Raw genomic sequence first — 16,025 nt, 5'->3', positions numbered from 1 at the left:
GAACGTGGTCTAGCTAGGCTGCATCCAGAGATGATCATGTATTCACAAAGGGCCTTGTGCTACTCCTCAGCCACCTCCAGGACAGGCTTGTACAGGCATTCCTTTGATATTGTATACCAGCTATTTTTTTTTTTTTTTAAGATTTTATTTATTTGACAGAGACACAGCGAGAGAGAGAGAACACAGGGGGAGTGGGAGAGGGAGAAGCAGGCCTCCCGCTGAGCAGGGAGCCGGATGCGGGGCTCGATCCCAGGACCTCGGGACCCCGGGACCATGACCTGAGCCGAAGGCAGATGCTTAACGACTGAGCCACCCAGGCACCCCATACCAGCTGTTTCCTTGACAAACTGTAGTGTGTGTGTTTCCACATGTAGGCCTGAGAACCTTGCAATTTTTCAACAAAAGTCATGAAAAATCTGCCAAGGACAGTTGTAGTCTTTGATCGTAGGTCTTTCCCTCTCTGGGCAGAAATAGGTCATGACTTAGGCTTATGAATTTAATATTACTCCTGATTATTGGGGCTTATAGAGAACTTTATCCAGTAACACTATTGTGCGAACCAGAGATAAAATTTTAAAATTCTCACACCATTTTAGAGAAGTTAGATGTATGTCTACACCCCTGCAGAAAGCAGAAAGCAAGCATGGGATTGGGTTCAGGATACACTACTCTCACATGTGGCTCATTGGCATATTGAATATTTTAAGCCGAAGGACTTTGAGGTTTACTCTTCTTCCCTAAACCAGGTCCAAGACCCTCTTGTGAGAGATGTCCTCCCTGTACCCAGAGGAAAGGAGCATTCTCACCTCAAGGAATCCTAACTGGCCTTGCTGAGTTCCCGAGTTCCCCAGTTTCCACACTTACCTCCCATTCCTTAACCTATCGTATTTCCCCCAGCTGCCTCCTCTTCATCAGATGCAGTGGAAAGTAGGTCTGTGTCTTTGGGTCTTCATCTCTTTATGGAGCCTCGCATGTCAGCTCAAACTTCTATTAAATATATTTGTGTGCTTTTCTCCTGTTAAGCAGACTTGGTCAGTTTAAGACCCAGCCAGGGATGGGCGCCTGGGTGGCTCAGTTGGTTAAGCGACTGCTTTCGGCTCAGGTCATGATCCTGGAGTCCCTGGATCGAGTCCCGCATCGGGCTCCCTGCTCGGTGGGGAGTCTGCTTCTCCCTCTGACCCTCCCCCCTCTCATGTGCTCTCTCTCTCTCTCATTCTGTCTGTCTCAAATAAATAAATAAAATCTTAAAAAAAAAAAAAAGACCCAGCCAGGGATCCAAGAGGGTCAAGGAAGACTTTTCCTCCCCTTGGCTACTGATCAGCTCTGCTAAAATTAAATTATTTGGGGTAGGTATTTCCCAACTTTAACAATCACATCCACGAAGTTACTTTGGATTATCTTAGTGAGTGGTTTTAGAAAAGTATATTAAGAAATAGCATTATTCAAAGCCAGTTATGCTGTGGATGCTTTACTAGGATGTCATTGTGGTCATCCATCTAAAAGATAACTTTCCAAGCCCAGAATATCTTGGTTACGTTGTAGGGCATTGATCTTCATGGCCTCCCTCCCCAGCATGTCTGTGTAGTATGTACATGGCAAGCAAGTGGCCTGGGGGCTGTGCTCAACTCAAAACATGTGATTTTGCCAGTTCAACATTTAAAAAATTTAGTCAACGTTAACAAATCACAAAAATTCCACAATACCATAGCAATTTTCACTAAAAGCTCAAACTTCAGTGTCTTTTTTTAATTGAAATATAGTTGTCATACAACATTCCATTAGTTTCAGGTGCATAACATAATGAGTTAACATATATATATATATAGAGAGAGAGAGAAATGATCACCACCACACAGTTACACATCTTTTTTTTCTTGTGATGAGAACTTTTAAGATTTACTCTCAGCAGCTTTCAAATATGTGATACGGTATTGTTAACTGCCGTTGCCATGCTGTACGTGACATCAGTGGGACTGTATAACTGGAAGTTTGAACCTTTGATCACTTTCACCCATGTCGCCCACTCCCCACTCCCCATTTTAGGCAACCATCAATCTGTGTTCTCTGTATCTATGAATTTGGGTTTTTATTGTTGTTTTTTAGATTCTACATATAAGAGAGATCATATGGTATTTGTCTTTCTCTGACTTACTTCATTTAGCAGAATGCCTTTGAGGTCCATCCATGTCCCAAACGGCAGGATTTCCCTTTTATGTAGCTGCATAATATTTCAGTGTATATGTATGCCACATTTATTTATGCATTCATCTATCGATGGACGCTTGGGTTATTTCCATATCTTGGCTATTGTGAATAATGCCACAGTGAACACAGGGGTGCTAATATCTTTTTGGATTAGTGTTTTCATTTTCTTTGGATAAATACACAGAAGTGTATTTGCTAAATCATACGGTAGCTCTATTTCTAACTTTTTGAGGAACCTCCATACTGTTTTTCCACAGTGGCTGCACCAGTTTGCATTCCCATCAACGGCGCATCTTTTCATGTGCCTGTTGGCCATCTGTAGGTCTTTGGGAAGATGTCTATTCAGATTTGCCCATTTCTAAATTGGATTATTTATTTTGCTATTAGGTTGTATGATTTCTTTATATATTTGGATATTAACCCTGTAGCAGGTGTATGATTTGCACGCATTTTCTCCCATTCAGTAGGTTGCCTTTTCATTTTGTTGATTATGGGGTTTTTTTGTTTCGTTTTTTTGTTTTGTTTTTGCTGTGCAGAAGCTTTTTTGTTTGATGCAGTCCCGCTTGTTTGATTTTGCCTTTTTTTTTTTAAAGATTTTATTTATTTATTTCAGAGAGAGAGAATGAGAGAGAGCACATGAGAGGGGGGAGGGGCAGAGGGAGAAGCAGACTCCCCGCTGAGCAGGGAGCCCGATGCGGGACTCGATCCCGGGACCCTGGGATCATGACCTGAGCCGAAGGCAGTCGCTTAACCAACTGAGCCACCCAGGCACCCTGATTTTGCTTTTGTTGCCTTTGCTGTTGGTGTCGAATCCAAAAAGTCATCGCCAAGACTAATGTCAAAGAGCTTACCACCTATGCAGTCTTCTAGGAATTTTCTGGTTTCAGGTCTTAGGTTCGAGTCTTTAATCTATTTTGAGTTGATTTGTGTGTATGGTAAGATAGTGGTCCAGTTTCATTCTTCGGCACGTGGCTGTCCAGTCTCCCAGCACCAGTTGTTGAAGAGAATGTTCTTTCCCCATTGCATATTTTTGGCTCCTATGTCATAAATTAATTGACCATATACGTATGGTGTGTTTGTTTCTGGGCTGTCTGTTACACTGATATGTTTCTATGCCAATACCATATTTCTGTCAGTGTTAAGATTAAGCATCTTTTGATTGAGAGAGATTCTTTGCAAGTATTAGAAAATCTGGCAACATTAAATTCCATATTTTGGAATCGTGGCAATAATAACTGCTTTCTTCACTAATCTGTTACCTGCTTGGCTGCAAAAGCCATTTGAGTTTGCCTAGTTTGCTAGAATAAGAGATCAGATCCACCTATTGTTTATTTGTTTGTATTTTTGTTAAAAACATTTTTTGAGTATAGTTGACACGCAGTGTTACATGAGTTTCGGGTGCACAGCATTAGCTACCGTCTGTCACCATCGTATCATGGCCTCTATTCCCTGTGCTGTGTTATTTATTTATTTTAAATGGAAATTCTGGTGCTGCTAGTGGCTCACCTCAGGGAGGGGTCCGGACAGCTCTGTCTGCAGTACCTTCATAGGCTCTCAGTTTTTCCAGGAAGTAGTTAACTATATTTAACCTGCTGTTGTCTATTGAGATATATCAGTTTATGTGCAGACTGTCTTGTATGAAAGCAGCAAGCAGTCCTGGTACTTACTAGGGAGTAAATTTGAAACTTAACCAGTATTTATCAAAACAGCACTAGAAATGATTTTGCAACAGAATTACGTGACGTACACACAGTCACCCTTACAGATACTCTGGACAGGCAAGCCACGTGCACCACAGAGAGCATCCCCAGTAGACTGCACCAGAGCAGCTTCACAGAAACTGCTGTCGTTGACTGTGGTGTGGCCATCATACTGAGGAACATTTTACAAAATCTGTCCCATGAAACTCACCACTGCATATCTGAAGGGACACCCAAGTGAGCACCATTTTGTTGTGTCGTATAATTTTGTCTTTATGGTAAAAGTCATGTCTGAGGATGAGCAGTGGTTGTCCAAGAGGTGGGAATACGTACCCGTGTGAATGGCATGCTCCCCTGCAGCAGGGTCTGGACCCCCGTGATGCTAAAGGCAGCCTGGAAGCATATGGCCTTGGCATGGGCACTCAGGCAGATCCGAAGGGGCAGTGGCAGCAAGATGTCAGCTCACTAACTCCTCACAGTCAGTTCTCTTGAAATGAGACCTGTAGGATGCTCCTCCATGGCCACCCCAATTACCAATTCAAAGAACAGAAGAGAGGAGACACTTCTCAAAAAAAAAAAAAGAGTAGTCATTCTTTTCTGAACACTTGCCTTATTTTTAACTCGTGGGCATGATGCGTTGTGTAACCGACGTGAGTGTCCATTTGGGGTCCACCACTAGGAAGCTCAGAACCAAACGTACGGTGCTCCCAAAGCAAGTGCACGTGGGTGTGCCGTGCAGCTCAGCCTCCTTCCTTCCCCTCTTTGTTTCCACTCTTGTTGCTTTCTCTTCTTTGGTTCTACCTGAGTCTGTGCTTTCTTGTATTCATCAGAACTCTTTGGTTGCAGGTGCCAGAAACCAAATTCACAAAGCTCAGGGAACATATCTGGATGTTACTCACAGTTTGGAGCTGAGCCCAGCCGAGCCCACTGCAGACCAGCCAGCCCCCGTCCAACAAACAGGAAATAAGTGCTTGTTGTTGCAAGCATTATTACAGCAACAGGACTGATTAATCCTCTTCCCTGATCCCAAGCATTTACTAATCAGAATGGTAATAAACCAGTTACCCAACCACTGGGAATGCAAACATGATTACGATGATGGATTTAAATAGAATCACAGAGTTTTCCTTTCCCACATCCTTCACTGATGCCCCACTTTTTGGGGACCCAACTTTCTCTTGGTCAGTGACCCAGTTTTTATACAAGAGACCTGAGGCTGTGCTATAATCGTGTGGAAGTCTGCATGGTTTTTGTGATTTGACCTGAAAATGTGTCGTCATCGTCTAACTGTCCAGAGAAGTGGCTACTCCACTGAAGTCCCTGTTTATTGTTCTGTGGTCAAGACTTGGGTCTCCCCAAGCCTTTGATGGGAATGCCATTCCAGAAGGCTTTTCAGTAAGAAAATGACCTGATTTGACACTGATTGTCACAGCTGCCTGAGACTCATTCCGGAGCACTCATGAGATTTTCACTGCCCCCATCCCCAGTGAGGACCAATTCCAGATGCCATCCCCACTGATTTTCCTGAGTGCTGCCTACAACTCACTAATTCCTATGTCAAGTAAAGTACTCGGTTGCACAGAGCAGAAATGGATTCTGCCCACTTAAGCAGGAAAAAAGTTTACTGGAAGGATACGTAGCAGCACAGATATCAGTGGGAAAGCTTGAGAAATGGGTTCAGAAGGCAGGCAGGAACGCAGGGAGTCTCGGCAGCAAGACCCAGGTCATCGTGCCCAGGAACAAGTGTTGGGAGGTGGCCACACACGGTCCTCAGTGGACTCTGTCACATCGCACGAGTGACCCATGCAACCTTGGACTCTCCCTCCAGGTTCCAGGATTGGGGCAGTAGAATCAGACTGCCCAGGCGTTGGTCACACGGCTCTGCTCTCCTGTCAGGGCACGGAGAGAGAAACGTCTGCCTCACTGGCCTTCTGAATGGACGCCTGAGGTCTGTGAGCAGCTTCCCTCTGCTGCCTCAGGACAGAAGTGCTTCCTTCTTGTTCAGAGCACTCTGAGTTACAGCTGTCCCCCACCCCCCACCCCCCCCGCCATCCATAGTCCTGAGCAGATGATCCTCCTGACAGGTCATCAGAAGACCAGTAGTATGACTTGATGCATCACAGGGCCGACATCATTCACCTCCCTTCACCTTGTCCTGGAGGCATTTTATCTTACAACTTCATCATTACCAGAAGGTGAGTACAGCACAATAAGATATTTTGAGAGAGAGACCATGTTCACATGACTTTTATTAGAGTATGTTCTATTTATTATTATTGTTAATTCCTTACTGCAGCCTAATTTATAAATTAATCTTCATCATGGGTATGTATGTGTAGGAGAAAATGTAGTAGAAAAATAGGGTTTGGTCCCCATGTGCAGTTTCCTGCATCCACTGGGGGTCTTGGAACACATCTCCTATGGATGAGGGGGGACGATTGTGACAAATTTTGGGCAAACAAATTTTATCTTGTCCAAATTTTGCAATGGGATATTCCATCATTTAAAAAATGAGCACAGCCCAGTATATGTGTATGTATTCATAAGTGATATGTGTGTATACAGCTATTTTTAAATAAAACATACTAGATCAGCATTTGAAAAGGATGAGATTAAAAAAAATAGGAACACATATTTTACTTCTCTCCATAAGATATCAGGATTGCCCTACACCCTTGACATGCATGTACCTGGGCTTGGTGACCTGCATCTTTTTCCTCCCGGGTTCTCACTCACTGGCTCTGCCCTGTCGTTAGCTGTGACTGCAGGGATGTGCGCCCGTTTGCCCAAGCATGGGCCTTAAAACATCTCTGCTCTTCCCCAGCAATGAGAACCCCCCCAGACTCAGGGCAGAGGAGCCAATTAGAGCAGCCCCTCAGCCCCCAGCCCTCAGCCCATTGCCCATGGGCTGTGGGGCTCAGAAATGACAGGCTTCCCCGTGAGCCACTGACATGTGGGGCCTTACCAGCAGCCAGGCACCTGACCTACACAACTGTCCTTTGTTACTGTAAACAACCAAGCTTCCGGGGAGAGTAAACCAGAGTCAGATGCTTCCTATCAAAGCGGTTTCATGCATTTCTTCTTCACGTACATGCTAAAATAGTATGGCTCTAAGTCATTAAAATGTGATTTGCGGGCGCCTGGGTGGCTCAGTTGGTTAAGCGACTGCCTTCGGCCCAGGTCATGATCCTGGAGTCCCGGGATCGAGTCCCGCATCGGGCTCCCTGCTCGGCAGGGAGTCTGCTTCTCCCTCCGACCCTCCTCCCTCTCATGCTCTCTGTCTCTCATTCTCTCTGTCTCAAATAAATAAATAAAATCTTAAAAAAAAAATAAAATAAAATGTGATTTGCCATATTCTGATGTTGAATACCACTGAATATTTTATTTTTATACTTTGGGTTTACATATTTGAAGTGCTGAAGTATAATAGTAATTTATCCCCTAGAAATAAAGCAATTACTGCAAAACAAATATTAGGAATGGCAGAGGGCCCAAGACAATTTGAAGACTGTTTTTAGGTGACCAGCTTGTTGGTCAGATACCAGCTGTATCTAGGTAGGTGTGTGCACAGGGGAGCACGGGAACAGTGTGCCGCGACCGTCCTGGCAGGTTCCCCAGCTGCCAGTCAGAACCGCGTGGAAATAGGCCAGTTAATCAGACGACCGTGAAAGAAAGGGAGCGATTCTGCTGTTCGGAGCAATCCCAACTGATCAACTAGAAGCATAGCAAGTCACTAAATTACAGAACCTCTGAGACTCAAGTTTTTATCCATTACTTATTTCAACTGATTAAACTCATCAATTTGAAATTTTTATAAACTAAAGACTAAAACTGGGTAGGTTGTCAGCTTTTAAAATATATTTAGGGTTCCTATGTACAACTTATACTAAGAGTGTATTTCATTGGAGAGTAGATTAACACTGTAGCACTTAACCCCAAACTCATACAATTTGTACAAAATTGAGGTAAATCCACCCCCCGCCCCCACCACCACCCGGGAGTGATAGAATTTTTCCTGACTGTGAATTCAACATTCAAGAACTTTCTTTTGATAGCCAGAGCGGCAGAGGGGACAAGCATGGAAAGGAGAACTGTCCCCCAGTGAGAACTCCTCCAGAGCAAGGAGACACGTGTGGTGGAGCACATGTGAGCAGGACAGGAGGACTATCTCTCGGGAAGCCTGGCCGCAGCGCGTCTCCGATGGGTCCTGGTGACCGTCACTGCTGGCTGGGAGTGGGGCGAGGCAGATGGGGCACTCAGAGGTCTCCCGGTGCAGAGCCTGCGGCACAGGGGAGGACGTGAGCTGTCGTGCAGGTGGTAGCTCTGTCATGATGGAAAGCTTCCTAAATTTAAGTGAGAACTGTATATACCAAGAGACACGGCCCTTCTAGAGATGAAGTTTCATCCTGTGTTACAATGACACTAATTATACATATACTGTTAGTCCTGTGGAAAATGGAAAGGGAGAGTAACCTGCTTGTGACAAGCAGTTTTAAAACAAACAAAAATACTTTATAAAATGCTGAACATTAATGGTATAGATTTCCTTTTAGTTGAGCAATAGAGAGTGGTCTTTTTCAAAGTCCTTGGCCTTATATCGCTGCTAAACTTCTGTATAAATTTTCGTATTTTCATGATTTTTTAAGTAAGTTTTTCCTCTGTTGAATTCTGAGGCTCCCCTTTTCCTGAGGTGCTACAGATGCCAGAGGAGGGCAGGCTAGGGCTTGAAGGAAAACCGGGAAGCTAGCACGTGGGGTGTCTTTTCCCTTTGGTGTTTTCATTATTCACAGGAAGGCGTCCTCAAAGCAGTGTCCCATGGAAGGGCCTTGACCTCACCCCAGCCTGGATGGCAAAGGTTCAGGGTACAAGAACAGCCAGGGCCGAAAGCTCCGCACCACAGGGTCCCCAAGTCTCCCCTCTAATGTCTCCCAGACGCCTGGGGGCTGCTGCTTCCAGTGAGTGACCCACGCCTACCTGGATCTGGATCTTCTCCCAGTCTTCTTCTGTGAGCTCATGGCCACACCTGTCCTCCAGCTGCTGAAGAACACTTCGGTTTATGGCCAGGCAGTGGTCGATTTCCCAGAAGAGGTCCTCTATGTCTGTGCTGAAGGAGCACAGTATGCGGCGATTGATCTCTGTGAACTGGAAAGGACATGGGAGGCAGTGCATTAACATGCCCCGGTGGGGGGCGGATTCTACCTGTAGGTGCAAGGGAAGTGCCTTCGTGGGTCCTCATCACCTTTTTTACTAACTTTCCTCAGGTCTCTACCTTTGAAGAAGACTTTTTGGGGAAACAGACATATGCATATTTACCTAATAGAGCCATGTCCAGATAGTTGATGCAAAGAGATTCAAAAGGTCCACCTGGTTTAAGTCTTGGTGGTTAACAAGAAATACATTGTAATTAAGAGTTGAGAGCTAATAAAAGGGAAGGGGAAGTGGAGAGGAGAAAGGGATGATCACCCCGCTGTGGCAGCGTGTTTTCTGATCTGTAAGCAGGGTGCTCTCTGCGTGCAGCCACAGTGCCCCGAGCTCTTGCCCAGCCAGGGAACCAGCACTCTTCCCGTCCCCTTGCTTGCCAGCTGGCTTCCCAGTGTGGTTGCAGATTATGAACGATCATCTTAGCGTGACCATAAACAAACAAAAAAGGAAATCTAAGATTATCCCCATCTTTTAAACTAGTTATTCATTCTGCTTTTCTCAGCAAGCCCTAAAATCGTAACTTGAAAACTCCCATTGCCTAAGGACCTTAAAAATCCCTTTATGGGAGGTAATCAATTTATGGACACTTGTATGGCCCCTTGCTACAGAACAGATCTTTAGGACTTATTTTAAAATTGTTTCCCTTGCCAGTCCACCATAATGGAGGCAGCATATTACATTTTACCTCAAACTTAAGAAGTTTGCTCCAAAGTACCGTCCTTAAATAGAGTTCTCTAATGCCCCCCCCCGTTCTTTTTATAAAGTACTACTTTTTTTAATAAAGTACTACTTTTTTTTATATAAAAGGATTTAGAGAAGCACAGTGATCTTAGGCAAACGATTTAGCGGGTTGTGGGATGGTGTGCTTTCCCTCCTGATGACACAAGCTGGAACTGCCAGGGTGAGGCGGAGTTACTGCAGACTCTCGGCTGCAGCGCAGGGATTCACAGTGAGAATTCGCTCATATCTGATTAGCAAAATGGAACATGCCTACGTCATGTAGAAGTCACAGTTGCTAACTGCAGAGTGGCTTAATATGGTATCCTTCACTCTCTTTTCGTCCCCCAGACTCTGTTTGGTCTGTGCTCTGATTTGGAAATATTTACCGTGTGATTCTCCCTGGTTTCTCCAAAGATGCTATTGCTTCTTTTCAAAAAGGAAGAAGGCCTACAATTATTGGTTTATTAGAAATTTAACACATCTAAATCTTTAGTAGGGCTTTTATTAAGACAGTTACTGTTTTGTTAGTGTCTTGGTTACAGTTCTACAGGTTTTAGGTGGTTTGCCCGTCTTGCCATGAGTCCTGCATGAACAGGAACAACCACGTTAGGAGCAATGCCTAGATAGAAAAGTGACTTTGTGATTACAAAGGGCTTCAAGAGTCCAGACGTCAGTCGCCTTGGATGGGCTTGGAAGGAAGAACAGTTGCATGGTTTTCAGTTCGGTTGTAAAGATCTGGATTATCAGAGAAAAGGCAATCATAGTTGAGGAATTCGTTTGAGAAAAGACTGGAAACAGCTAGGGCATTGGGTGGGGGCAGAGTGAATGGTTTTTATTAAAGAGTTTTTGGCAAGAACCCTCAGCACTGTTGGTGGGAATATAGATTGGGACAGCCGTTGTGGAAAACAGTATAGAGATTTCCCAAAAAATTGGAACTGCCATATGATCTAATAGTTTGAGTACTGGGTATTTGCCCAGAAAACACTAATTTGAAAAGATACATGCATTGTTTATGTTTATTACAGCATTGTTTATAATAGCCAAGATATGGCAGCGGCTCAAGTGTCCATCCATAGATAAATGGATAAAGAAGATGTGGTACACACACACACACACACACACAGAGGAATATTACACAGCCATAACAAGGATGAGATTGTGCCATTTGAGACAACATGGATGGACCTAGAGGCTATTATGCTAAGTGAGATAAGTCAGACTGAGAAAGACAGTTACCATATGATTTTATTCATGTCTGTAATCTAAAAAAATTAATAAACGAAAAGCAGAAACAGACCCATAAATACAGAGAACTGATGGCTGCCCGAGGGAAAGGGGGTGGGGAGGTGGGCAAAGTGGGTGAAGGGCTGTGGGAGAGACAGGCTTCCAGTTACGGACGAACGAGTCCCGGGGGCGAAAGGCACAGCAGAGGGAATCTGGTCACTGGCGGGGTAACAGTGTCGTGTGGTGACGGATGGGAGCGCGCTTGTGGTGAGCACAACGTGCTGCATAGACCTGTGAGTCACTCGGTTGCACACCTGAAACTAACGTAACCTTGTGTGTCAACTATATTCAAATTAAAAAAAAGTTTTGGGGATGGACTGTATTATTTATCTTCTCAAAATAATGTGATACACTTAGAAAAACTCCTTTAAGTATCATTGTTTTTAGAACTTTCTAAATGTAAGAGCTAGTTACTCTAGATCATCCCTGTCCAAAAGAAATGTAATATGAGCCACATCTGTAATCCTAAAACTTGTAGAAGGCACATTTAAAAAAATTTTTTTAAAGGTGAAATTAATTTTAATATTTTACTTAACCCAACGTATCCAAAATATCATTTCAAAATATGTCAACTGAATAAACTATAAATGAGATATTTTATTCTTTTTTTCCTGTCAAGTCTTTGAGATCCTGTGTGTCTCTAGCCTGTTTCGATTTGGACTGGCCTCGCTTCAAGGACTCGACAGGCACCTGCGGCTCGTGGCTGGTGGCTCACGCGGACATTACTGCACAGATCTGATCATCGGAGAGCGGCCACGGCACCTGAGGCACGGAGATGCCACTCAGCGAGGGTCGCACCAGGGGCTCCTTTGTTGAACATCTGAAGACTGATGTAAATAGCTACGGAGTCATCTGTTCCAAGGGCTGTGGTGGCTGTCACCTTCTTACTCTCTTGCTGGTCCTTCCCCAGCACAGAGCTCTCTATAGAAGTTGGCATCACGTCCAGAAACACCACAGTCCCACTCCTCCCATGCTAGGTGGGGCCACGTGACATAGCTGTTCAAATGGAAGTGGGGTCTCCGGCCTGGGCACACAGGTCTCTACCCCCCCAGCCCCCCCAGGGACGGCACAGAGAAAGGCTGCAGGGGACAGTGCCTGCATCCTACAGGGTGGCATGCTGCCCTCGTGGGTGGGACCAAAGCTCCTACTTTGAGTCATTGGAATTTGGGGGTCGTTTGCTCCAGCAGTTAGAAGTGTCCTGATTCAGTGATCACACCTGTCTCATGTCGTTGGGCTTGGTGATGTGAACGAAACCCATCAGAACTCAGAGACAATTAGATGAGTGATGGTGATGTAGGACTTTACAGCTCTCAAGTATTCTAGTCTGCTGGCCAGCTCTCATGTGTGTCTTTTGTTTGTTTTTATGTGGACCCAGCTGGCAGAACAGAGTATGTAAGTCCCCTCCAGAGCTCCTGCTCCAAGGCCAGACCCCAGAAGGTGCCTTCAGGGATGAAGTGTACCCTTCCGCTTCTTACTCCCCTAAGAAGACGTGGACACACACAGGAGGGGAGGGCAGCTGTGGTGAGTGTGCCCTTGCTGGCCTTTGTCCCCGGCTGGTACAGGAGACTGCTGGGTTTCAGGGAAAGGCGATGCTGGTTCATGACAGGCGCCCACGCGGCTGGTGGTTGGGGTTTTAATGGTGTGTGTGGGAATCTTCCAGGTACCTGTGTTTTGGGGGTTTGTTTGCACTTGTGTTTTGGCCATACAAATGCCCCCCAACTTACAGTAGTTTGACTCAGGATTTTTCGACCTCACGATGGGGCGAAAGCGATCCACACTCAGCAGAAACCGTGCTCCGAGTTCTGAATGTGGATCTCTTCCCGGGCCAGCGATACGCGGTCCGATCCTCCCCCCGTGATGCCGGGCGGGGGCCGCAGCTCCCAGCTGCCACGCGATCACGAGGGGCCACGGCCGATACACCGACAGCCATCTGCACCCACACAGCCGTCCCGTCCGTCACTTTCAGGACAGCGGGCCGTGTGTTCCAGGAGATATTCGACACTTTACTGTCAAACAGGCTTCGTGTTACATGACTTGGCCCAACTGTGGGCTAATGTGAGCGCTCTGAGCACACTTAAAGTGGGCTGGGCTGCGCTGTGACGTTCGGTAGGTTAGGTGTGTGAAATGCATCTTTGACTTAATGATATTTTTGATTTATGATGGGTTTATCAGGACCTAGTGCCATCCTAAGTCAAGGCACATTTGCATTTAGAGGCTTGGAGGAAGATGCTCTTCTGTTATGAATCAAATTCTATTTCACGCTGACCCTAATTGTAATTGCCAGGCAGCTGGAGCTTAATTTAGGTTCTTCAACTGACAGTGTATCCTAGGGCTTTGATTTTAATTTTCTTTGTTCTTTGGCTCTTTGACTATTTGATAATCTCTAAACAAATGATTGAGAGAAGAGTTCCCTACTGTGTAAAAGGGAGAATTCCTTGGAAATCTGTATGATGGCCTTCTGATTCATGTTTCATGATCCATGTGCTCTGTGAGTTTTCTTGACATGAGAGCGATTTCCCATATATACATGGAATGGAATATAAGATCTTTTCTTCCTTCAAAATTATGCCTCAGAAAAAAGGGGTCATATTCTGTTCCAGACCTTACAAAGGATTTCGGGTTGTGAGGCGTATTCTGAAATGCTTTCTGGACACAGAAGTGCTGTTTGGAGAACATGCAAGAGTGTGAATGACTGACTTGGAGGCTCATTCTCAACGGTGGCGCTGGGACCAGCGGCCTTGGCATCCCCTGCGAGCTTGTTAGAAATGCTGATTCCCAGCCATGCCTCAGACCTCCTGGGTCAGAACCTGGGGACTCTGATGCTTGCTCAAGTTTGAGAACTGCTACTGCAGAATTCACCTGCTTGATTTTAAGAGTCAAAGTTACTTACCACGGCTTTCATCACCCTTCCTGGGGGTGTGACCTCCCAACCTCCAGGTTCAGAGGTCCCTTAGAGAGCAAGAGAATAACTGTGGAGGCTTGCGCGTGCGCACACACGCTTATGTGATATTAACGGATACGTTGTGTGTGATAATAGATCTATGTATGCCCGGATGACTGCAGGAATCCCGACTGTTCTGACATGTGGATGAGTTCTTGCAGCTTGAGATAAAGCACCTTAGATGGAAACATAGCTGATATGCTCTGAACAGCTGTGTTTGGTGACTCCCAAGGGGCCCTGGTGAGGCCCTAAGTGTCACCTCACCCAGGCGCATCTCCTCCTGCCTTCACCAGGGCTGTGGGCACACGCCTCGTTGCCTTTATTACTACGGACTTGGCGGCTGGGAGTGCTGGGCCTCATGCTATTATTACACCCTAAGGTGTTTGTCAAGGGTTCCCACTCCATCTTAGCATTTCTCGAGGGCTTAGGATGTGCGTGACCATGGCAGGCGCTTTGGTGCTTGCGGAAAACCTGGGCTTGCCAGCTTTTGCAGATGCAGCCAGTAAATCGGGGGAGGATGGGTCTTAATGCTCAGTGTGCCAATCTGAATGCTAATTGGTGTCATACAGCGAAACAGAAATACATGCTCGGGATATGTTATAATACATGAGAATTATAAACTAATTCTAGACTCAAATGTTTGATTCTGCAAGAGATACCTAGTATAGAAGAAACAAATACTGCTTTAGTCATATTCCACAAGTTTTGATATGTATTTTGCTCTTAATTCAATTCAAAATATTTTCTAGTTTCCATTATCATGTTTTCTTTACCAACAGGTTATTTAGAACTGTTTCTGAATTTCCAAATGTGTGAGATATTTCTAGTTATTTAAAAATTATTTTAAATTTCTAGCGTAAGTACACTGGTCAGAGACCATGCTCTACACATTTTAACTCTTTACGGTGTGATGAGAATATTTACGGGCTGTGTTTATAGATGGTCTGTTTGTATTTTGGAAGAGCATGTGTACCACGGTTGCTGGTGGGTGTTCTGTGTGTCCTGCCCCCTGGTGCCTTGGCTTCACGTCTGTTTGCTCTGATGTCAGTACCCCGTCTTTTTCTGTGTCGAGTTTTCTGTGTGCGTATCTATGCGTATATCATACACACGTCATTCTTCTTTTCATGCGTAAGAGTCTCCTCTGAGTGACCCGCAGCTGGGCTTGTTCTCACTGGCACGTTCAGTCTGGAGATTGCTCGGTGTGTTCCCGTTCTGAGTTTTCTAGTTGTCCTGCCATCGGTTTGTTTTGATCTCTGCTCTTTTCTTCAGTGGAAATTTCTATCTCTAGTTTTCTCTCTACTAATTTGAAGGTTAAAACTCCATTTCAGTTCTTTTAGCCGTTACCTTGGGAATGCATATTGAAATTATTAACGTCGAAAGTCCATCAGAATTTCCTCTTCTCACATAAGCAAGGATCCTGGAGTGCCTGACCGGGATAGTCTCCTGGAGGTATGTCAGTCTGGTGCGGTCAGGCTCTTTTCCCTCTCCTTTAACCCTGGAAGACATCAGTAGTCTTGCTTTACAGTCAGTGCCAATTTGATTTATTCGCGTTTTTACCACTTTCTGTGCACTTCACCCCTTCTTGCTTCTTGGAATCTGGGATCATTTTCTTTCTTCATGAAAGGCATCTTTCAGAATTTCCTTTAGTGGAGACATTTTAGTGACACTCTTTCCATTTTTCTCTGAAATTGTCTTTCTTTTGCCTCTTTTTTTTTTTTTTTTAAAGTAGTCTCAATGCCCAGCGTGGGCCTTGAACTCACGACCCTGAGATCAGGAGTGGCACGCTCCTCTGACTGAGCCAGCCACGCACCCCTTGCCTCTGTTCCTGACTGGAATTTTCATTTGGTACATGTAGAATTCCAGGCTGGCTGAGATGTCATGCTCAGTCCTCTGGCTTCTGCTGTTACTGCCAGCAAATCTGCAGCTTCACTAGACATGCCTTTCTTTTTCTTTCTTCTTTCTCTCTCTCTCTT

General features: G+C 45.1%; 1 protein-coding gene across 5 annotated transcripts in view; it reads right to left on the bottom strand.

Moving 5' to 3' along the window:
* Positions 1-16,025, bottom strand: part of RNF32 (ring finger protein 32) — a 76,561-nt gene that overhangs the window by 23,697 nt on the left and 36,839 nt on the right. For 4 of the 5 annotated variants that reach the window (XM_035029876.1, XM_035029879.1, XM_035029878.1 and 1 more), the window contains 2 exons: positions 8,880-9,047; positions 7,565-8,184 (listed from right to left, as the gene is read on the bottom strand). In XM_035029876.1, the coding sequence (XP_034885767.1) occupies positions 7,933-8,184; positions 8,880-9,047 (420 nt within the window). In that variant the 3' untranslated portion in view covers positions 7,565-7,932. Of the gene's footprint in view, positions 1-7,564; positions 8,185-8,879; positions 9,048-16,025 lie in introns of those variants that run through there. The other variant, XM_035029881.1, reaches the window with a different exon arrangement.

This window comes from Mirounga leonina, unplaced genomic scaffold (genome assembly GCF_011800145.1).
Source record: "Mirounga leonina isolate KUSES-001 unplaced genomic scaffold, KU_Mleo_1.0 Mir_321, whole genome shotgun sequence".
NCBI lineage: Eukaryota > Metazoa > Chordata > Mammalia > Carnivora > Phocidae > Mirounga > Mirounga leonina.
This window is presented reverse-complemented; position numbering and strand designations above follow the sequence as displayed.